The sequence below is a fragment of the Pinus tabuliformis genome, chromosome 2_2 (assembly GCF_031772625.1).
Source record: "Pinus tabuliformis cultivar Carrire ecotype Pingquan chromosome 2_2, CPIR1, whole genome shotgun sequence".
Taxonomy (NCBI): Eukaryota; Viridiplantae; Streptophyta; class Pinopsida; order Pinales; family Pinaceae; genus Pinus; species Pinus tabuliformis.
In genome coordinates this window covers 846,959,213-846,983,058 of record NC_142300.1, presented here as the reverse complement: position 1 = coordinate 846,983,058, position 23,846 = coordinate 846,959,213, and the positions used below count along the sequence as shown (strand labels likewise).

General features: G+C 38.1%; 1 protein-coding gene across 2 annotated transcripts in view; it reads left to right on the top strand.

Annotated features, from left to right (window-relative positions):
- LOC149195620 (thioredoxin-like 3-3) overlaps window positions 1-23,846 on the top strand; it is a 269,342-nt gene that overhangs the window by 145,288 nt on the left and 100,208 nt on the right. For both annotated transcript variants that reach the window (XM_089405375.1, XM_089405374.1), the window contains exons 2-3: window positions 8,392-8,856; window positions 9,058-9,083. In XM_089405375.1, the coding sequence (XP_089261501.1) occupies window positions 8,692-8,856; window positions 9,058-9,083 (191 nt within the window). In that variant the 5' untranslated portion in view covers window positions 8,392-8,691. The remainder of the gene's footprint in view (window positions 1-8,391; window positions 8,857-9,057; window positions 9,084-23,846) is intronic.

Sequence of the window (23,846 nt, the reverse complement as noted above, 5' to 3'; positions counted from 1 at the left end):
ACTCGGATGGATAAGGAAATGAAGATCTCGGATAAGGACACTGCAATGAGGTCTGAGCTATATAGATTCTCAACAGAGACCTAATCCTTATAATGAAAGTCTCTGCATTACATGAATAGATTGATATGACAATCTCAGCATAAAGATATCTCCGCTCTTTCAGAGGTACAGTATTGACATAATAACTAACCGCAGTGATAACAATGATCCTACAGTTGCTATGACAATCTCGACATATCTTTGATGCAGATATTCCTGTAGCAGTCTCGGTATACATTCTCGGCATAATCATAACAAGTACAGTAGTACAGGAATCTCGAATATCTCTGAAACTTCGAGGTAATTACAATCACACAGAACTAGGATTCATCTGATATTCTTCAGAGGAAATTACAGTGGTTCAGGACTTCGGACAAGTGTAGTGGTTCAGTACTTCGGATGAGTACAGTGGTCCTATATTTCTCGGACGGGTAACTCAAAAGTAAAGCCTCTCAATGATATTTGTCTTGGCATAATGAACGATCTCATGAAGATCTCGGTGTAGGAAGAAAACACAGTCATGGTCTCAGTATATATGTAATGATGTTATCCAACAGAGAACACTCTGTCTTGGCATACCTCCAGATGCAGTCAAGATCTCAATTATGGTCTCGGTATAGCATATACTGCCTTGACATATCTCAAGGTACAGTAATAATCTAAGCATAGTTATGATCTCGATCTTAAAGAAAAATAGTCACAAGGAGAAGATCGATGTAAAGGAGCAGCATGGAAATCGTTATAACAACGTATGAAATACTGCTGTTCTAAGGCATGGATAAGCATAGTGATGGACGCAACATGGTTGGATGCAGCATGGTGAATCAGTTGAAGTATGAGGACTGAGAAGTGTGCCTTCACCTGAGTTCAGATCTGTAGTCCTTGTCATCAGAACTATCCTGTCATCTTCATGATGAAATGTCTCTGATGTCTGATCTCTTATTTTGGAAAGTCAGAGTGTTGAATTAGGGGAACATTCCGAGAAAGCAAGAAGCCGTGTAGATACCAAGGGTATCTAGCTGCCATGAGTACTATTATACAATCTGAACCTGGATCTTTTGAGGAAGCCATCAAGCATCAAGTCTGGAAGGATGCTATGCATGAAGAATATGAGGCTATTATGAAGAATGATGTCTGGGATGTGGTCCCGAGATCGAAGGACAAATCTGTTGTCACCGCTAAATGGCTCTACAAGATTAAACATGGATCTGATGGGAGTGCTGAAAAGTTTAAGGCAAGATTTGTTGCCCGTGGCTTCTCTCAAGAGGAAGGAATTGACTATGACGATATATTTGCACCTGTGGCTCGATATACCACCATCCGATCCATCATAGCCCTTGCTGCTACGCAAGGATGGAGTCTTCATCAGATGGATGTCAAGACCGCTTTTCTGCATGGTGCAATAAAGGAAGAGGTGTATGTAGAACAACCTCTGAGATTTGAAGTTCAAGATCGAGACACTTATGTCTGCAGGTTGAAGAAAGCCCTCTATGGGTTAAAGCAAGCACCCAGAGCTTGGTATGAGAGGATGGATAGTTACTTGATGAAGCTGGGCTTCACTCGAAGCAATGCTAATCCAAACCTTTACTTTAAGGTTGAGGAAGGAAAGCCTCTCATTCTAGTGCTGTATGTGGACGACCTCTTCCTGACAGGTGATGACCCTCTCATTCATCAATGTAAGAGGGAGCTTGCTGCTGAGTTCGAGATGAAAAACCTAGGACTGATGCACTATTTCCTAGGCCTGGAGGTCTGGCAGAGACCTGGAGAGATTTTCCTTTCTCAAGGAAAGTATATTGTGAATCTTCTGGAAAGATTTGGGATGGTGGACTGTAAGTCCGTGTCGACACCAATGGAACTCAACTTTAAGAAGTTGAGTGGCAGCGCTGCAGGGCCTATCTTGGCCAATCCTACTGAGTATCGTCAACTCATAGGAGCTTTGATGTTCTTAGTGAACACCCGTCCGGACATATGTTTTGCAGTGAATACTTTGAGTCAACAGATGGTTGAGCCTCATCATTTTCACTGGATTGGTGCCAAGAATCTTTTGAGATATCTTCGGGGCACGATAAACCATGGGCTGAGATACACTGCCGGGAGTGTGATACTCCGGGGATATACTGATGCCGATTGGGCTGGCAGTGTGGTGGATCGTAAGAGCACATCTGGATGCTGTTTCAATCTTGGTTCTGCTTCGATCTCATGGATGAGCAGGAAGCAGAAGTCGGTGGCTTTGAGCACCGCGGAGGCCGAATACATTGCTGCTAGTATGGCCTGTTGTGAAGCAGTTTGGTTGAGGAAGCTCTTTAGTGAGCTGTTCCAACATGTGCTAGATACCACTGTAATACTCTGTGATAATCAGAGTGGGATTCGTATGACTGAGAATCCTGTGTTCCACGACAGATCCAAGCATATTGATATCAGGTACCACTTTATCCGGGATATGGTACAGCGAGGCGCCGTAAGGCTCGATCATATAGGAACTGATGAGCAGGTCGCGGATATTCTCACTAAGCCCCTGGGGAAGGTCAAATTCCTAACCTTCCGTGAGAGTCTTGGTGTCGTGGAAAGACCCTATGATGTGGGTCCTGTTGGACAATGAGCTCTGGGAGCTCTGGGGGGCTTTGGGGATAGCTTCTCAGAGCTATAAGCACTCATAATGCTTCTGCCCCACCCTTGTGATTATTGAGCTGGTTCGCCACTCATTTAATCTGTGCCCCGTATGCATCCTACCCATTGAGTTCAGGGCTCATGGGAAGTACCTCTCATTTGGCCAATGAGGTGTGGAAAAGCTAGAGACTATTAGCAATGACTGATGGACGCATCAGAGATTGTCGTACTCTCTATCTAGGATGGCATGGTCCAACCACTTGATCTGGGATCAAGATTTGTGAGGTCTGGGACCTCTGGACTGATTATGTCAGTCGGGGAATGATGTCTTTGTGACTGACCCACTTCTGTTCTGAAATAAAGAAGCCAGCAAAGCAAGTTTCGGCGGGATGACTCACGATGTTAATTGCACTAATAGATGGAGTTCTCCCTAGTTGAGAGGGAGTGTTAAAATTGGACAACTAGGTCCAAACTCCATGTTCTGATGCTCAGATTAAGAGGCTAATATTTTTGTTGGATTCCTCTTTCTGAGAGGTGTAAAATCCATATAAAAATAGTCTTAATCCGATGAGCAGAACTTATATTTTGAATTTATTATTCTTAATAAATTATATGTGCAAGGTCAGCCAGTTTTGTAATGTAGGCTCACATGCCCAACAGATGTGTCACACATCCTCATTGATGGATATATATACAGGAAAAGTTGGAGAGAATTTAAACACAACACAACTCACATCTTCCTCTCTCATCCTAAAAGTACGAGCTACCTGGAGGACAAATTTCAGCCGCACATGGGAAGGACGAAGAGGATCTTTCTGCTGCTAGGGTTTCTGCTGCTAGGGTTTCGCAGAAGTTCAGGACAGCGTTGACTTTTGTAGAACTGACTTGGGTTGACTCATCTACTGGTTGGAGGGTTGTTGTGACACATGCTGGGCTGGCTGACCAAAGGAGACTTTGCTGGTTGAAGCATCCTGTTGACCGCCGAAACGAACACATACATTTTTCTTGTTTCTGATTTGTCTTCTGTAAGATCTGCTTATATGTTCTATCTGCATTTTGCTTATCTACTTGGCTGTGAGAAAAGTGAAATTGCTCTTAGCATAGAACATCTACAAAACTTTACAAAAAGTAACTATGTTATTTTTACCTGTGCTAGCATTTCTTCCAACGTTTATTCTTCCACAGTTTTATTTGTGTAGGTTGTAGTGTGATTTATTCAATATTTGCCCGTAGCAAACAACAAATAAATTGTTAAATAAAATTAACAATTAGGAGAATAATTCCGAATTGTTGCAATAGGATTTTGGTATTGGAATTTTCACATGGTATTAGAGCGTAGTTGATCAGCCGAAGAGCTCAGAAGCGAAAAGAGAAGGAATTTTGCTAGTCATTGTGGGCAGCAGGCTGAAATTCCCAAGGGCAGCGTAGTCATTCTACCAGGAGGCCGAGTTACTTGTTGAGGTTTGATTTTTCTGAGTGAGGGGCAGAAAGATTCGATCCTACTAGATCGAGTGTTTCCAGAGGTAGAGGGAGCAACTCAAATATTTTCGTTGAGAAAATCTCTAGTTGGGCGCAGTGGTTTTTGCAGCAGTTCGCTAGAGCAGAGCCAACGTCGGGGTGAAGAGAGAAGATGACACACAAAATTTTCTTGAGGGAACTTCTAGTCTCAAGAAGTTCGATTTTTCTTTGTAGATCAACAGTCGTCGTGAGCAGATCTTCTCACTCCAGAAGGGATTATGAATAACAAAGCAACAACTGAAAGAGGAAGTTTTCGACAGTTCATTGAGATGGCCACTGCTGGGCTTCGTGATCAGGACAAGTTGGATGGAGCTTCCAACTACGTCATCTAGAAGGCAAGGATGTCCGTCATTCTAGATGAGTATGACCTAAAAGCCTATATTGATGCAGTGGTAACAATTCCCATGGATGCAAATCAACTGAAAGAGTACAGAAAGGAGATGGCACGGGCGAAGCGGTTGATCCTAGACAGAGTCCGGGATCATATAGTCTCGCATATAGCTGGCAAAGATACTGCCAAGCAGATGTGGGATGCTCTCGCCACGCTATATCAGGGTACTTTCGAGCAGTGGAAGATGTACCTCGAGGAGAAGCTGAGGCTCATCCGGATGCAGAAGGGGGAAGGCATAGACCCCTTCCTCACCAGGATTCAAGAGGTTCAGGACTAGTTGTCAGCTGTTGGGCAGCGCCTCAACCTACAGAGCTTGTGAGGTTGACACTCAACAGTGTCTCCGAGGACTGACAGGTCTTTGTCCAAAGCATATTGGGCAAAGACAAGCTACCAAATTGGGATAGGATGTGGGCTGACTTGCAGCAGGAGGAATTGAGGCGAGCTCTTCTAAAGAGCTCCATCAGTGGCAACAACAACAAACAGAAGCAGGTGAAGGAGGAGGAGAATGTGGTCCTCGCATCTAAGGGTCCTAGTCAGGGACAGGGGGAGCAGAGGAAGAAGAAGAAGGACCTGTTGAAGGTCAAGTGCTTCAGGTGTGGTGAACTCGGTCACTACAGTACCCAGTGTCCTCTTAGGAAGAAGGACAAGGAGGAGAAGTAGGACCAACAGGCAGCTTCAACAGAGATCGATAGGCTTTCTTCTAGGCTAGAGGAAGACTTCATTATGTTTTTCGATATACCTCTAGGAGTGAGGTGGGGTGACTTTGTTGTTGTAGCGCTGGGCAGGATCCTTGAGGAGTCCACCTCATGGATCAATACCTGGCTATAGGGCCCACAGTATTCAGTAGCAGGATGGATTAGTGACAGTGGATGCAGTCAGATGCCGGAGTGACAGTTGCAGAGAGTAGTAGCAGTCAGATGTTGGGGAGCGTAGTGCAGAGTTGGCAGCAATGCAGAGTCAGCGGCAACACATATTCTTCAGTGACAGTGCAGATACTAGCAGTAGTCAGAGACTCCGGTGGCAGATGCATTATACTGATCACAGTTGATTCAGTAGTTTGGATGGTTTTTAGTTGTAGATGTTGCAGTTGTAGCAACAACAGATAGAGGGAGTTGAAATGCAGATGCAGAGTTGGCTACAGTTTAGCAGGGTCAACAACAACACAAATGTAGTATATCAGAGTTGCGCAGTGGTTGGTGGGCAGTATGGCCAGACATCAACAACGTGATAGGAGATGATGCAAAAACAGGGTGCTGCTACGGGATGTGCAGTAGCACCAGAACGCATTTCTCACTAAGAGGGAGTGTTAGTTTTTGTAGCATCAAATGTGTTCTAGCCACAAAATTTTGTGGAGAGGCTAGAATACATGAGATCTCCAAAACCCATAAATCGTTTCTGGAAATTCCGCTTAGAAATGACTTAATTAGATTATTAACCAATTTTTAAATATTTCCTAAGTCTAAACTTAGCTGATATGGTTAATTAATCAGTGTTAATTAAGTTAAGGCGAGAATCATCTAGAAACTCACACGGATCGATCCAGAGATGATCCTAGCCATTGATTAAGTTTTCACCTTGGCCGTTGGTGCTCCAACAGAGGATTATAAGAGAAGATCGATGTGGTGATGGAGAAGACACTTGAGAGGTTCGATTTTTGAGGAGATTAATTTCTAGAGTAGCAACAGTTAGTTGTCAGAGGGAGAGCTAGAGATCGAAGCAGTGTGAGAGGGGCAAAGACAGTGAAACCGAAGGAAGATTTCCAGATTCGGTGAGTGCATTTGCAGAGAGGCAGAAGAGCCACAGAGAGGCTGACGTTGGGGCAACGTAATAACCTCTAGAGGCAATTTCAATTCTGCTGGGGAAAAGCCGAGTTTCAATGCCAGAGGTTGGACAAAGGTTCTGGGGGGTCAGGAGAAACATTTTCCTAGACAACAACAGACTAGGCGGTTTGAGGAGGCTGATTTAGACTAAGCGCAGAAGGGACTGCGCTAGGGTGATGCAGAGCTAGCGCAGATGCAGTTTGGACGGCTCACTTGGACCTGCAGTGAGAGCGCGGATTTCCCTATGGGGCGAGGAAATTTCCTCACTAGATTTTTGCCAGTATTTTCTTTGCAGGATTGCCAATATTTGGCATCCAGATTGTACTCAGATTATTTCACTGCTGCTTAATAATAAAACCCTCAGCTGCTGCATGGTTTTCCCAAGTTGGGTTTTTCTGGGGACTTTTGTCCAAAAATAACTGTGTTATTTTTATGTGTGTGCTAGCATTTCTTCCAGCGTTTATTCTTCCGCAGTTTTATTTGTGTAGGTTGCAGTGTGATTTATTTAGTATTTGCCATAGCAAACAACAAATAAATTGTTAAATAAAATTAACAGTTAGGAGAATAATTTCCAGTTGCTGCAATAGGATTCTGGTATTGGAATTTTCACAAGTGTCTCTCAAGTATGGCTTAGGATCATTGAGGCCTATCTAGGCATTATTAAACTTAATCACGGTTGAGTATATTGTCTTATTATGTATATGTAAGATTTGACCTATATGATAGAATTTGAAGGAATCAGACACTAATTATATATTTATTTTCATGATCGATGACCTCTACCTTGTTGGTGCTTGGGCACATAACTACTGCTCAACTGTTGTGTTGCATATCATATAAATTTGGTGGTTTTGGCTCATCTTATGGTTTGCAGCTGGATTTGACTGTGGCTATGGAATTGCGCAATTCAAGGCTTGAGAAGCTGGGTGGGCTTGCCCATCTTTTCAAGGTTGTTGTAGGTGAGTTCCATTTGCAGAGGGAGTGTGTTCTACTGTTGCAGGTTGGGTTCTTTACCCTAGCCACCATTATTACGATGTGGCTATGTGATAGTGTCCTGACATGGGCATTGTTGCATTTTAATATTTGGTTAAGTTGTAGCCTGGGGTATGTGTCTTTACCCCCATGTCCTATCATGTGATTTGGGGGGATAGGTTCATTTTTTTTTCTCAATTTTTATTCATTGTTGGTGAGTTCCATTTGCAGAGGGAGTGTGTTCTACTGTTGCAGGTTGGGTTCTTTACCCTAGCCACCATTATTACTATGTGGCTATGTGATAGTGTCCTGACATGGGCATTGTTGCATTTTAATATTTGGTTAAGTTGTAGCCTGGGGTATGTGTCTTTACCCCCATGCCCTATCATGTGTTTTGGGAGGATAGGTTCATTTCTTTCTCTATTTTTATTCATTGTTGGTTGTTCTCTTTATTTTGTATTTAATTCCGTGCAAGCTTATGCTGATTCCTGGCATTTTGCCTGAGTGTTTGTAAAGGGATCACTTTGTTACCAAGCCACATGCTGGTCGCTGTTTGCTGCCTGAGATTGTCTAAACTTTAAAGGGATGGTTTCTTCAGCTGTTTGCTGGTCTCTTCCTGTTTTGTCTTTTGTAAGGGAATGTGGTTTTTTTTTTGTTAGTTTCAAAGGGTTTTAATTGTAATCTAGCCCTGCTAGCATGCTTGGCAGTAGACAATCTTGGCTCTCTTTTTGTTGTATGTTTTCTTTGTAAATAGAAGCATATTTCAAAAAGCGAAAAACAGGGAATATTCTTGCTTGCCTTAGAATTTACAAGAAAAGCAGTCAAACAGAGTTGGGCAAAAGTAATATAAGTCTTATCACTCTTGTTTGAAGTTGTGTACCCGTATAAAATTAGGAATCACTTTAATAAAATTATAAGGCTAAAAGATTCACATTTATTTTATTGTTTTCTTTTAGTATGGTTACTTTATATAGTTTAATTTATTGTTAAATATATTTGGTATAGATATGCATCCTCATCTCTAATGCCATGTTCTTTTTGTAGGTTATGAGCTGTTAAATATATGTGATAATACATATAACTTGATAACTTCCAAGATAATTGATGGCTCTTATCTAGTTGCCTCATCAGTATAGGCAACAATTGGTCAGAGGCTATTTTGTGGATGATTCATTCATCATTTGTGGGGGGGCCTACCAAGTATTTTTTCAAAACGCATGCACGGCCTGATACAAAATTGTCCTATACAAATGTGAAAATATCCATTATACAAAGGAAGATCTTCGACCATTAGATCTTGCAAGTTTATGATAAGGGTGAAATTATTATATCATCAAGGAGAAGATGACATCTGTCAAAGGTGATGCAACAGACCTCAGTGGTGGTAAAAAAGGCTTGGAAGGCACAGGGCTGATCCTCCCTGTGAATATTCATGGAAATCTGAAGAGCGCCCATGATGATAATGAGCTCAAGGACCTCCTCAAGCAGCTCAAAATCAGTAAAACACCGGTAGGTACATGGCATTCGGAGTTTCTGCAATTGTACTTTGTTTTTACTATTACAAAGTACTAGAAGAGAACCATCAGGATTTTAGAATCTTCTAGGACTTCTTGACTGAGGCACACATTTATATGCATATTCACAAAAAAAGATAATGGTGTAGAAAACCACATGCACATGTTTAACATAAATGCAAATTTGTTTGTGTAGGCAGTAATTAGCTATGGAGCTTCCTGGTAAGTTTGAGATGCTTTACTTCATAGTTGATCAATAATAATATTGTATCTTCATGTAAATGTGAACCTTTCTAAGATGTTTTCATTCTGCGATTTTCATTCATGTGTGCATTTGGCGGTATTTAGCAAGACGCGTTCCATGCTTTTGTCTTATTTTTATAATCATCTTTTTGGTGGATTGCATGGAAAATGAGGTGGATACTATTGCTCTCAAAATAATGGAGTTCTCTTATTGGTAACTGAAAATTGTATATCTTGTAATGACTCGAGGGATTGTTATAAGTTATGACATTGTTTGCTTTAATAATGATATGGTCTCCTAACAGGTCCCCAGAACGAAGTCCGTAATACAACAGCTTTGCATTAGTTTCTAACAGATCACAATGGGATAGTCTCTTAATAACTCCCAAATACAGGAACAATGAATGGATATTACTGCAATAGGAACTTCACTTGGGAGGCTGATAAGTTCCTAGTGTGTGAAACATGATAAGTTCCTCCATGTTTTCAATGTTCCACCAAGTCTCTGGGTCATAGTGATGTGGGAGCAGGGAAACTTATCTGGAGGACATGTGGAAGCATCCCCCAATTTCTATGGAATGTCATAGGTGGATTGTGGTATTCGACATAGTGGACCTCACCTGAGATACTAATAAATTAAAATTAAATTATGCAAAAATTGAAACATAAATCATTGAAATCTTGTACATAAAAATAATGAATAACATACATTGAAACATGTGACATAATAAATCATAATTTATAGGTGCAATGATGTAACACAACATAATAATCATGATTCACAAATAATCTATCCCATTGTATTTCTCGTTATATTTAGAAAATCAAAGATATAGATCTTGTCACAGAAACTCATCAAAGAACAAGTCAAATAACAAATGAGTGTCACTGCTCAAGGTAATGTCCCACTAGTCTCTGCATCCGGGGATTGCATGGAATATGTAACAGCCATGGGAATGTCGCTATCTGAATCAGAATTATTGCAATCTTCGTAATACTTAATGGCACAACAGCGAGCCTAAGTTGAACCTCATCAAGTCCCTCCTTATCTACTTTTGCGTTTTACAGTCATTTTATTTTTTATTTTGCTTTTTTCCCTTTCCAAATGGTGGTCTTTGGTCAAAGGGTATGTGGGAGAGCATCTTATTTCTCAGAGGGGGTGTTCCCTACTGTGTTCCTTACTGTGAAATTTCTTTAATTGCAGCAATTGGAAACTATTCTTCTATCTATTGCAGATTATTTGTCATCAGAAATTAATCGCAGCAAATAACGAATAAAATCACTACTGCAATTTTCACAAATAATAACAGGATCTGAGAAATAATTCACACACAAAATTTGAACATTGATATTTTGGACAATAGTCCCTGGAAAAACCTCAAAGTGAAAACCAATATAGCAGATGGGAATTTTATTATTATTCTTCAACAAAAATCTGTGATTGTAAATTAAAACTGCTTGCCTTAAACTGGCAAAGCTCCAGTAATTATTTTTCTCCAGCTACCAGTACATAAAATCACCTGGAAGGAATTCGGCTTCCCTCTGCAAAATAACTTGGCCTCCTTGAGATAATTTGACCTCTCTCTATCTGCAAGTGCATATGGCCCTGGCTGAAGGAATTCAGCCCCCACAGCCTTTGGCAAACTCGCCCTGACCTCTTGGCCTTTCCTGGAAGAAATCGACTTCAGAAATTACCTCTTTCTCCCACATGTGCAAATGAAAAACTAGCCTCTAGAAACCCTTGTGCACTAGAATTAATCTAGGCCTCCTGTAGACAAATCGAACTGGCAAATCTCTCCCTCTGATTCTCAGAAACTGGAAGAAGCTGATGAAGAAATTCTCTCCGGAAATGTTTTACTCAACCACTTCTGATTCCTCGCTGCTTGGTGTCCTCCATGCTATTACTGTTAAAATTTTATGGTGTCTTCTATACTAATAATTACTTCCAATGATTTGGTTCTTTTACACTTTCTTATTCATAATTCCATCATTAAGTAATTACACAAAAGACATCAACATTATAACATTTATGACAATAGGATCATGAAGAGACAACCAAAACAAAGAACTCAAATTTTACCTTGGGAAAACCCACTTGGGGGAAAAACCCAACAACCTTATTAGAGAAATGTTTAGTTCAACAATAGATGCATCAAAGTCAAGACAAACTAACCAACATAGTAGTAAGATGATCATCCACCAAGTGCCAAGCCAACCCTCCAAAATTTCCAAAATAAAATTCCTCAAATCTGTTCACAAATAGGTCTGCAATAAAGTCTGCTTCAGGACTCTAAGAGAGCCAAATTTTGGCCTCTACCTCAGCCTCAGATTTCAGATTATGCCATAGAAATTTGTGCCTTAGAACTTCGCATTCACCTCAGTGATTTGTGCCACAGAAAAACTTTTCATTAGCCACAAAAGATGCCTCAGATTTCTGAACAGACTTCGACATCTTTTGTCCACAAGAGTGAGGGCTAGAAGATGACTTAGATGCTTCTGTTTTTAGCCTCCTTGTGCTTCTTCCTTTTTTGCATAGAACAAAGATATGTGTGATTAGATGAGACATTTGGAGGGATGCGAATGGCTACTTATTTCCACTAATGCAAATGGGCACCATTTATTAGCTGGGCTGACTTGGTCACTGGAGGACACAAAAATACATATGACAAATTCAAATTTTCTTTTTTTGCAAAGGCCATGTAGAACACGCTTCTTTACAATTTTCTTTTGACAAATAGCTGTAATGACCAAAAGTCGTATACGCAATGGAAATCGTTAAAATACTTCAAAGACGTAAGTTTCCATTATAAGACATGTAACTGTATATTGAATTGATGTAAGATGATTACAAATGAGAATGAGGGCCTGCTTATATACCCCAGGCAGGTGCCCTTTCATGAATGGTCATGTCTCTAAGACATGCCTCTTCATTACTGACTAACTAACTATTAGTTAATTAATTATTATTATATTTATATTTATTATTTTTATGTGAATTATATTCATAAGATTGCTTCTCTCTTCAAGAAGCTTTGTCTTCGAAGCTTACTGAGAATATCTTCTTGTCTCTAAACTTTCATCTTCGTTGATACAAAATGATATGATGCTTTGAGTGATAGACAAAATTGGCGTACAGAGAACGGATCGGACCATCCCAGATTAATCTTTTGTGGAATCTTCCGATCTCTGGAAATTTGTGATGAATAGTTATCATAGGACTGGATTCTACAAACTTCAGTATTCTTGTGAACATAAAATTTTCGTTTATGTTCTGAGTGATACTGCTACGTAGATTGATTAGAAAGTCTGCTCTTGTGATTCAGATGTCGATAAATAGTTCTTTTGGTTGGACTTTCCCTTATCATGTTAGCGGTTGTTCCCTATTTTTCTTCAGGCGCTGTTGTTGTTGGTTGGCTACTGAATCATCGTTTGGAATGTTTGTCGTTTGAACTGCAACTTATGCATGTGTCTTCACTTTAGTAGGTTTATCCTCTGCTTGAGTTACGATTTGAATGGATCAATATTTGTTGCTTTATCTTCAATTTGCACTGAAACGACTTGAGACTTCGTTACTACTTCTTGAAGTTGTTCGAACTTGTCATTTAGTGATTTCTTGTCACTTTTAAGCTTCTTTATTTGCGTAATTAAGACTTGGTTATGATTCCTTAGACGTGAAAGTTTGCCATTTTCTGAATCATTGACTTTGTCCTTAGTATCTTTCTCCTTATCTTTTAAATTTTTGATTTGCTCTAATAATTTTCTATTAAGGGTTTTTAGGCACAAATTTTCTTTTTCTTTTTTTGGTAGATTCTCCTTTAGTTCCTTATCATAAATTTCCTTTTCTTGTTTTAATTTTTGTTTCTTAACCTTGGACTTTTTTGTCTGTGAAAATAATTTGTCACTGTGGTCCCTTAGACGCCAAATTTATTCGTTGCTTTCTGTTGATTTTTCATGAAATTGATCTTCGAGATCTTTATATTTCTTTTCTAATGCTTCGTTATTTTGTTGAATTTTTGCGATTTCTTCCTTTAATCTTTTATTTGTGACTGGGTATTACCTTGATATTCTTCCAAAGTAAACAACCTTTGACATTTTGGACAAGGTATTGTGTGATTTTTAAAAATCGACAAATACTGATCTTCTGTTTGACAAAATGGACATCTGGTCCAAAATGTAGAGTTATGTATGGAATCCATAGTTTTTGTTGTAACTTAGTTTTACCCTAGTTGTTTTTTATTTTTGTTAAAAAAATGAAAAATAGAAAAGAAAAAATAAAAGAAAATGAGAAAAAAGAAATAAAAAAAATTCAAGAAAAGAATAAAAAGGGGATATATATATATACACACACACACAATAAAAAAATCCCAAAGACGCGAGCAAATCAAAATGCCGCATTGTTTTCTATATGTTTGTCATTTTAATCCTTTGTATATTTTGCCGAAGGATATTTTTTTATTATAAATAAAAATATGATCTGACGTTTTGTCGTGTTGTAATAAAGTTTGAATGCAAATCTATGGAGAAGATCTTCCCTGCTCGCATAAACGACGGGGAATGAGTTCGGGACCCCCCCGCACTATTGAAGTTTAACGAGGGAAGGGGGGTCCGAAAAGCGGATTTCAACTTACTGCCCACTCATACGTGGCGCTTCCACAGCAAGTTCGGGACCCCCTCTCCTAAATCACTAACTGCCTACCCCCCCCCGAAAACCACTTCCCACTCCCGTTCCGCTCCCGGGCCTATTCACACCTCGCCACTTGTCCTCTTCCACTTGTATTTAATTTTATTTTATCAAGCAAACAGGTTTAAGTTTCCATTGTAGAAGTTAGATGCATAAGGAAGGCCTAAGTCAGTTATTCACTAGACTTCCTTGGTAAGGAAGAACACAAAAGAGTATTCCTTTAGTGATTATGTAAACCAGTTTTTGCAGATGTCTTTATGTCTTCTTAGCAGTGATGCCATACCAATAATTTCAAATGAAATCAGAAGAATTCTGCACCTTACCAAGCAAGCCAAACTTGGAGACTGGTATCTCTACTAGAATTATACAGAAATCAAAATATATGGATGTGAACTTCCTCTCGACAGTTTATCAGTATTTGTGCCAATTAGGATCTTTGCCTTGGAATACATTAGGCAAATGATGAACATGGATGATCTGCATTTTGTGTTCAGAAAGCAGAAATCCCAATTCAAGTTGAAGGCACAGATTGGCCCTTTCATTGTCAATACTAGGGCAACAACGAAGGAGACATATATTTTATTAAAGAAGATGAAATTCAAATTGAGCTTTACCTGGTCCTATGATCCCTTGGGGATTATTTCAAAGTTGAGAGTTGAGCAGAAAACAACTCCATATGTACATACAACCAGGCCAGAAATTGAGTGGGAGTGGGAAGTGGTTTTCGGGGGGCAGAGGTGGGGAGGATGGGGTGGGTGGTTAGTGGTTTAGGAGAGGGGGGTCTTTAACTTGTTGTGGAAGCGCCACGTATGAGTGGGCGGTAAGTTGAAATCCGCTTTTTGGAACTCCCCTCGTTAAACTCCGATGGTTCAGCGGGGGCCCGGGGGGTTGGGGTCTCGAACTCATTCCCTACCATTGATGCGGGCAAGGATGATCTCGTTCGTAGATTTGCATTTGAACTTTATTATAGCGCGACAAAATGTCAGATCATATTTATATTTGTAATAAAACATAATCCTTCGACAAAATATACAAAGGATTAAAATGACAAACATATAGAAAAAAGGAGCTTTTTGATTTGCTTAGGCCTTTGGGTTTTTTTTATTTTAATTGTATTCATTTTTTATTTTTATTTTTATTTTTTATATCCCTTTTTAATTCTTTTTTTTTGACTTTTTTCTTTATTTCTTTCTTCTTTACTATTTTTCTTTTATTTTTTTAACAAAAATAAAAAACAACTAGGGTAAAAATAAGTTACAACAGTTTCTTTGCTCATTTTCAAATTAGACTCCATTTTTTTCCTTCAAAAATGAACTTCATTTGTGTTTGTCAATGAGCTTAGGGTTTAATGATAACCCCGTTTTCTTTAGTGAATTTGAACTCCTTTAGGGATTATAAAAAAAATAATTTCCCTATTTTTTTTTTATATTATTTATAGTATTATTTTTATTTTTTATTCTCAACAATTGGTTTTTTTTAAACTCTCTTCCTTTTTTATAATTTTTTTTAACTCTCTTTTAATTTTTTTACTTTTTTTTGTATATATATATATATATTTGAAAAGTTGCAACCCTAGTGAAACGTGGCTATTCACCTCTTTGGGGTATAATATAAAATATATGTCCACTTATGTGCCTTTGACTCTGGTTAATTTTCTCCACGTAAAAAGTAAAACTTACCATTCACATAAAAAGATTTTATATTCCTTTTGTTCTTCTTTTACCTTGAAAATACCATGGGCAATTACCATGGGTTGCTAAAACCACGAGCTTGTAAACCACTTAATGAAGAATCAAGCTAATCTTATCTACTCTTCCTTCTCTTACATATAGTTTTAAAGATATTCAGAAAGATTCCCTTTTGACTTTATCATGCACTTTTTATCAATAATGTAGAACCTTTTTATATATATGAATGTTCTCCTTCAAAATTTACATCGGACTATTTTTTTTACTAGAATCATTGAAATGTCAATGGCCAAAGGCCTTATTATTATTAATTTTTTTTAATTAAATATATATATATATATATATATTTTAATTCTTTTCTTTATTAATTTTTTTTTCAATTCTCTTTTTTAACTCTTTTTTTTTAAGTGGCCAAGGGCTTGACCGAAAATGGAGAAACTCCAACTCGTGTAGCGAAACACTTTAGTTGCGACGACAAGTTGATGGCCAAAGGCCGGGATCTGCCAACGTGGCTTTGATACCAATGTGAAAATCTTTAAAATACTTCAAAGACATAAATGTCCATTATAAGACATGTAATTGTATATTGAATATTGTATATTGAATTGATGTAAGATGATTACAAATGAGAATGAGAGCCTGCTTATATACCCTAGGCAGGTGCCCTTTCATGAATGGTCATGTCTCTAAGACATGCCTCTTCATTACTAACTAACTAACCATTAGTTAATTAATTATTATTATATTTATATTTATTATTTTTATATGAATTATATTCATAACAATAGCGTGAAGGACATGCTTTACAAATATATCAAGAATAAAATAATAATTATGAAGACCAACCATGGTTACAAAATTCAACACTCTCTCTTAACTAGGGAGGCATTCATAATGACTATCTAGACGTTCTTATGTTGACAAATTTCTCTAAGAAAAGGTTATAACAAATTCAAGTACCATAATTAGGTCGACAATTGTGACACATGGTGAAACAAGTTACCATATCAGGTTAGCAATTGTGACACATGGTACATCAAATTCAAGTACAATAATCAAATCGACAGTTGTGACACATGGTAAAACAAGTTACCATAATCAGGTCAACAGTTGTGACACATGGTACATCGATAGCATCATCATCAATATCATAATCACCAACATCAATCATACATAATCATGATGCACCATCAAACAACTATGGTGAAACACCATAGGCCTCATCAATGATAAACAAACTCTCTAGAAAGAGATTTGAGCATGATGCTGGGAGGCTACAACCTCCAGGACCATACTCCATCTAGTGGTTAACTGACACACAAAGTATGTCCTATCCTAACCATTCTCCTTGATTCCGGTCATAGTACTTGCCACGGGGAGAATGTTTGTCCACCAGACCATTCTTCCTAATTCTGGTCAATGTACATGATACAGGGATAACATCCCTAATTCCAAATAGAGTACAAAACACGGGAAGAATGTCTAGTCCATGGTACATCAAATCCAAGTACCATAATCAGGTTGACAATTCTGACACATGGTAAAACAAGTTACCATAATGAGGTCAACAATTGTGACACATGGTACATCAATAACATCATCATCAATATCATAATCACCAACATCAATCATACATAATCATGATGCACCACAAACAACTATAGACATAGTCTAGGTGAAACACCATAGGCCTCATCAATGATAAACAGGCTCACTCTAGAAAGAGATTCGAGCACGATGTTGGGAGGCGAAAACCTCTAGGACCATACTCCATCCAGTGGTCAATTGACACATAGAGTATGTCCTATCCTAACCATTCTCCCTAATTCCGGTCATAGTACTTGACGCAGGGATAACATCCCTAATTCCAGTCATAGTACTTGATATGGGGAGAATGTCTGCCCACTAGATCATTCCAGTCAATGTACTTTATACAAGGATAACATCCCTAATTCCCAACAGAGTACAAGACATAAAAAAATGTCTAGTCCATGATGCTATCTAATCTATCAAAACCATTCTCCTTGATTCCGGTCAATGTACTTGACATAGGGATAACATCCCTGATTTCAATCAAAGTACATGACACAGGGAGAAACCATATCGATGATGTAATCATCACTCCCTCTCAATCAAAGAGGCATTCCCCATAAACCCAAGCTTGTCCTGGAAGTACACAAGCTTCCCTCTAGAAAGAGGCTTCGTTAGCATATCAACTATCTGCTCATCAGTGGAGACATACTCGAGCTTCATTGCTCTCTTTTGCACCATGTCTGTCATAATGGTTGTCACCTGAACTTGATCAAACCTTGCATGTAGCCTCTTAAGCTATACTGCTTCTCAACATGCCAATTCAACTGCAATATACTTGACCTCTTCCATACTGCTTCATGCTCATCCAAGAAATCATTACGAAGCCCAAACTGAAGCAATATCTTGATAAACGTCTTCTATCTTCAGCACTCTCCTAAAACGAATTTGGAAATCCTTGCAACTTCACATGATCCATCATCACAGATGCTTTCAGGTCACCCTGCTTGACAGTTCATTGTCCAAGAATTTGTCATCAAATTTGAGGTCAACTCCTTCTGAGGTCGAAACAGGGCTTGCTAACTGCTCCCTTTGGAAGCAATACCTTCTCCACAACTGCTCCCTCTGACACATGAGACTTCTTGTTGGAACAGTAACTTGGTTCGGTCTTTATAATTGTCTTTATACTCATGTCATTATGTATATCTTATGTGATGTGCAAAAGAAGAAAGAAAAATTATTATTTTCAAGCATGGGTTTCATGCTTCTTTTGATTGGTCAACTAGGTTAAGCATGTTCTTCATGCTTGTAACATGCCATAAGAATAATTGTCATGAGTTAAGAGAGTCAATATTAATTGTTTAAGACCCATTTGGGAAAATTTTAATATGTAAAAAAAATATTTTTGAGTCTAGAAAACCAATTTCTCCACCAAAACAAAGTCGGCCCTACCATGGTGAAGTCGGCCTAGAAGAGGCCTATTCAACTCTTCAAGAAGACTATAAATAAGAGGGACTTCGACTCATTTGGATCACTCACACAAGTTTTATCTACAACAAAATAAGAAAAAAGAAGAGCAAGAAAGTCTAGAAGGAGGAGAAATCTAAGTGAAGAAAGAAGTCTTGGAAAACATCTTTTCTGTCCACACGTGCGAAATTGTCCAGGGTTTCTGTGCAAATTGCAAAGACCGAAGTTGCAGACCGAAATTGTAGACCTAAAGTTGTAGGGCTGAGATTTTGACTGACGCTGCTTTGACAGGGTTTGACCTCCACTGACTTTGGAAGACTTTGACTCGTTTGAAAGAGATCTTGTTGAAGGGACAACTTGGGGCTTGGGAGGAACTTCGACTTTGGTCTTTGGGTCTTGGAAGTCTCATTTTTATTTGATTCTATATGAAGAGGATTGTTTGGGTTTTCCCCAGTAGTGGGGTTTTTCCCTGTTGTGGAGCCTGTATCTTTTATTCTTTGTGTTTTATGATCTTCATGTTTTCATAATTACTTGATTAAGAAGTAAAACAAAATAATAAAATGCCAACTAATATCACAAGTAATTATCAAGTAACGAGAATCAACATTAATCTTAAAATACATTGATTTTCCAACATGGTATTAGAGCTAAGGGGAAGAAGATCACAGTTTGAAGATCACTCATGTTGGCATAATTGACACCTCTACAACAAGGTCATTCATCAATGGCACTTCAATTTTCTGTGAGAGATGAAATAAAAAAAGGACTATGTTAAGGCAGCCAAAGCAAGGTTTCTTGGGAGTGAGAGCGAAACCGGGGAGCGAGAGTGGGAGCAGGAGCGACATTTTCAGAAGCTCCCGGTTTGGGAGCGAATCCCAGAGCGTTTTTTATATAATATATATATTTTTTATATTTTGATGCATATATGTCAACAAAAACATGTAGAATGATGAATTAGATATAAAAAACATAGATTGAACCATATAACAACAATCATTTAGAAGTTATAATCTTCATCAACCATGTCCACAAGTTAGTAACATACAACATATTGAGTCTCATGAATCATGATTCATCAATCTTAAAGTTTCAAGCTTTCAAAATTCAATATATAACATTTATCATCATTGATCACCAAAGTTGTACTTGTAAGCTAAGTGTAACCATTACAACAAATAATATCTAACATGAAATGAAATGTTATAAAATGAAATGAAATGAAACAACTTTCAACTTTCACGAAGCATCATATTCATAATTCATTACCAATGAGTTATAATTGCCAACTTCAACCTTCAAACTTAAATTGTCGTATATTGTTTACAAAAATTATCATAATAAATATGAAAGAGTCGATAGTTATTAAAACTACTAGAAATTAGAAAAGACAAGTAAATCTATCATCTACATCTTCCTCTTGCCACCACGAATAATGTCTAATTTCTAAGCAAGTAGTGGTGGTCTTCTAGGAGTCTCCTCGGCATAGTCCCACGATCAGAACCAAAAGGCAAATGCCCTCCACGTGTGGATGTACATGGAGGGGACGACAACAAAGGAACAAGACTTGGAACTTGAGCACTGCTACTGGATGGTGGGGGTGGCATGTTTGTCGCTTCATATTCCTCTCTCATAAGTTCTGCTTCCAGTTCTTCAAGATGTATAGTGTCATCCTCCAAATTATCGTCCTCTAGGTGGTTGTCCCAAATTTTATATGTTGGATCCCCATAAGCCCGATCACAGTAATGAATCAACAGCCTCAAGTTGTAGTGCACATAAACCAAGCTTTCTGCCCGGTTTTCATTGAGTCTGTTTCTTTTCACATTATGTATGAAGTTGTAGGTGCTCCAACACTTCCCTGCAGAAGAAGTATCTACAACCTGTGAGAGAACTTTTTTTGCCAATTTTGGCAAAAGTCCCATGTCGCCATATGCTTCCCACCATGTGAGAGCATCAAATCTGTCTCTATCTTCCATTGCATGCAAAGAACCAAACAAACCAGTGCAACTGAAGTATCTGCCTAATTCAAGACGCAGATTAACACACTCCTTCTGTCAGGTACCAACTTGTCTAATGCTTCCATATATCCTGTAGATACCTCTGGATCTGTATGGGGTTTGACCCTAACCCCACCCCCAGGTGTAGATTTCCCAACCAAGTTGGAGATATGCCAAGGCATGTAGTGGAACATTAAGTTTATTCCATCGTATACACACACAATTGTGAATCAGTGTATACAAGTTGGGATCATCTTTCTGAACAATATATTTTATTTGCCCCAACATGGTATCCATCTGCTCATACACCTCCCCAATCACTGGTTTATCTGTATCTGCAAAACTAATCATGTGATAAATGGGCTTGGTGAATTTGTTATGAAACCAGCTCAAGAAAATATAGAAAAGAAAGATCAACGCCTTAGAATTCAGCCTCTTCGAGGGGGCAACCTCCTTTACATTACATAAATGAACAATTCTTGGATGATACAAATGAAAATACCTCCTTTCTATATATAGGAGTCTAAGTGGTCCCAATACAATCAAAGCCTACATAACAATAATATTGTAGGGCACAACAGTAACAATAGTGGGCTTCTATGTGGCACAATAGCAACAATATGGGCACTACATGAGTACATCAATATAATAAATGGGTTGTACTAATAACAATAAGGGGTTACACTAGTAGTATAGGGGCCTAACATGCCCCTCTCCTTCAAAAAGCGTTGTCCTCAACGCTTGAGTAGTTCTTGATGCTTCTGTATAAGATTCTTGTCCTTCCATGTGAAATCTTCAGCGGTTAAGTTCTTCCACTTGATGAGATACTCTGAAATTGATTGATTTCGTAGCTGTTGGGTTCTTGTTTCTATGACTGCTCCAAGTTCCAATATGATTTTTCCTTCTTCTTCAATTTCTGGCAATATTGTTTGAATTGGGATCTTTTGCAACTTTTGAATAAATGGCCATACTTCTTCGTCCTTCTTCCATTCATCCCTTGCTTTGTTTATCCAATTTGGATGGATAATAGAAATAGCACAAAACAATGCTTCCACATCCTCATCCTTGAAGAGTCTTCCCATTCGGTAAGGTCGCCATTTTTTAAGTGCATGTAGTATTGCCAAAATTTCCTTCTCATAAATAGCTTGCTTTAGATGTAGCCGTAAAAATACCCAATCGCCTACATCAAAACATTTTCCACTATGATGTTCATCTACCTGTTGTTTCATTTGATTTTGCGCTGAAGTGGCGTTATCCTTTAAAAGTTGGAGGACTTGTTGTTGATGTTCGATGTGATGTTCCACTGCCTGAACCTTAGAATTTTCTCTTAAATATGATGTGATTGATGGTGGTTGGTACCCATAAAGTTCCATAAATGGGGTCATTTTTGTTGCTGTATGGAAGGAAGTGTTATACCACCATTCAGCCAGAGGCAACCATTTGACCCATTGTGTCTGTTTATCAGATACAAAGCAACGAAGATATCCTTCCAAACATTTGTTTACTATCTCAGTTTGCCCATCAGATTGAGGATGATAAGATGAGCTATGAGCTAACTGAGTACCAAGACAAGAAAATAATTTTGTCCAAAAATTTCCAGTGAAAATGGGATCTCTGTCACTTACAATAATCTTTGGGTTTCCATGTAGCTTTTGAACTGTTTCCATAAATGCAGTAGAAACTGTACTGGCTTTAAATGGATGTGATAATGCACAATAAATTGATGATTGCAAATGGAGGTGTTGTCGCGCAGATTGACACGACAACGCTCAGACCGGGGGCTGTCACTCTGATCCCCGATCCCTCCGTTTAAGCCTGTCTCTCGCGGCTAAGGGGGGTAGACCCTGTGAGATGATGAGACCAACTGTCGACCAGTTAGTTGGGAGACACGAGACACGATATGAAAAGCACTAGATGGATTTGATTAATTTAACAGACCAGTGCCTTAAAAGATGATTACTTGTTAAATGATATAAAAATATGGACCATGATCAGCAATCATTTGTCATCACAAGGTATCAGCTAAATCACGATGACCAAAACGATATCCAGCGACTGAAAAATTTAAAAAGATGAATGCTTTAAACCACCACGAGAGTCATGAATCATTAACCAAATATCATATTCGCATCTCGACTTGAAAATTTTAAATCTCAGCATGAAAGATAATAATTCCCGAAAATGACTAGATCTGAAAAAGAAAATTTTCCACAATATATTTTTTCAATAAATTTTTAAATCTTTTTTCAATTTTTATTTATTTTTTAATTTATTTTTTATTTTTTTATATTAAAAAAAATGAAATTTAAAAATTAGTCTAAAACTAAAAATAAAACTAAAACTAAACTAAACCAAAATTAAATAAAATAAGTCCCTTTTTTATTTTTTATTTTTTTAAAACCAAACTAAGTCAAAAATCTAATTAAAATAAAAAAAATTCTAATTTAAAACTAATTGCTAAATCTAAATTCTAAAACATAACTATAAAACATAAAATTAAAATCTATAAAAAATAAAACTCTAAACTAAACTAAAATTAAATCAAAATCTAACCTAAAGTCTAATTAGAAATCTAATTAAAATTTACGCTAAAACCTAACTAAATTTAAAACTAAATGTAAAGCCTAAAATTTTTATAAATGAATCTTTTTACATTTTATAAAAAAAAACCTAATAAAATAAATAAAATCAATCTATAAAAAACTAAACGTAATCAAAAAAATGAAACATACGGCAAACGAAAATAAGTGATACGCATCGAATGAAAGACTGAACTGCATTAAAACAAAACCGCAAAATGGAATGGGGCACGAAAATTATATGAAAACCCTACGACGGAAACCAAATCCAAAGCCACGCTATTATATTGACAGACGACAATTTTTTTTTTTTTCGATTTTACCTGCTCCGTCATGCGTTAAAGAGAAAATCCCGACCCCGACAAGAAGGCTGAAAACGCAGAACGAAAATTCGAAAAAGAAAGCTGGAAGTGCGTTTACCTGGCCCGATGAAATGTCTCCATGCGTTGCCTTACGGACTTCGGATTACTTGAGCGATCGATTGCTTGATTGGTTGATTAACTAACGTGATATTCGTCTTTTCTTAGAGTTAATCCGCTTATTGCCATATTCCTTTTTGGATAATCCGTCAAGCTGTTTCAGATTGAGAACACCAGTAAGTCGAGAGCAATAATGACTAGCGATGAAGAATATAGGAGCTTGGCGGCAGGACTCTGTTCGACGGCGGAGGGGAATGTTGCAGACAGATCTGGACGGCGGTGAGAGCAACGATAATACGTAGGTGATGGCAGCGAACAGGGGTGCGGTTTGATTTATAGGCTTTGATCATACTGATGCTTACAGCATTTCAAAAAATGTGCCTT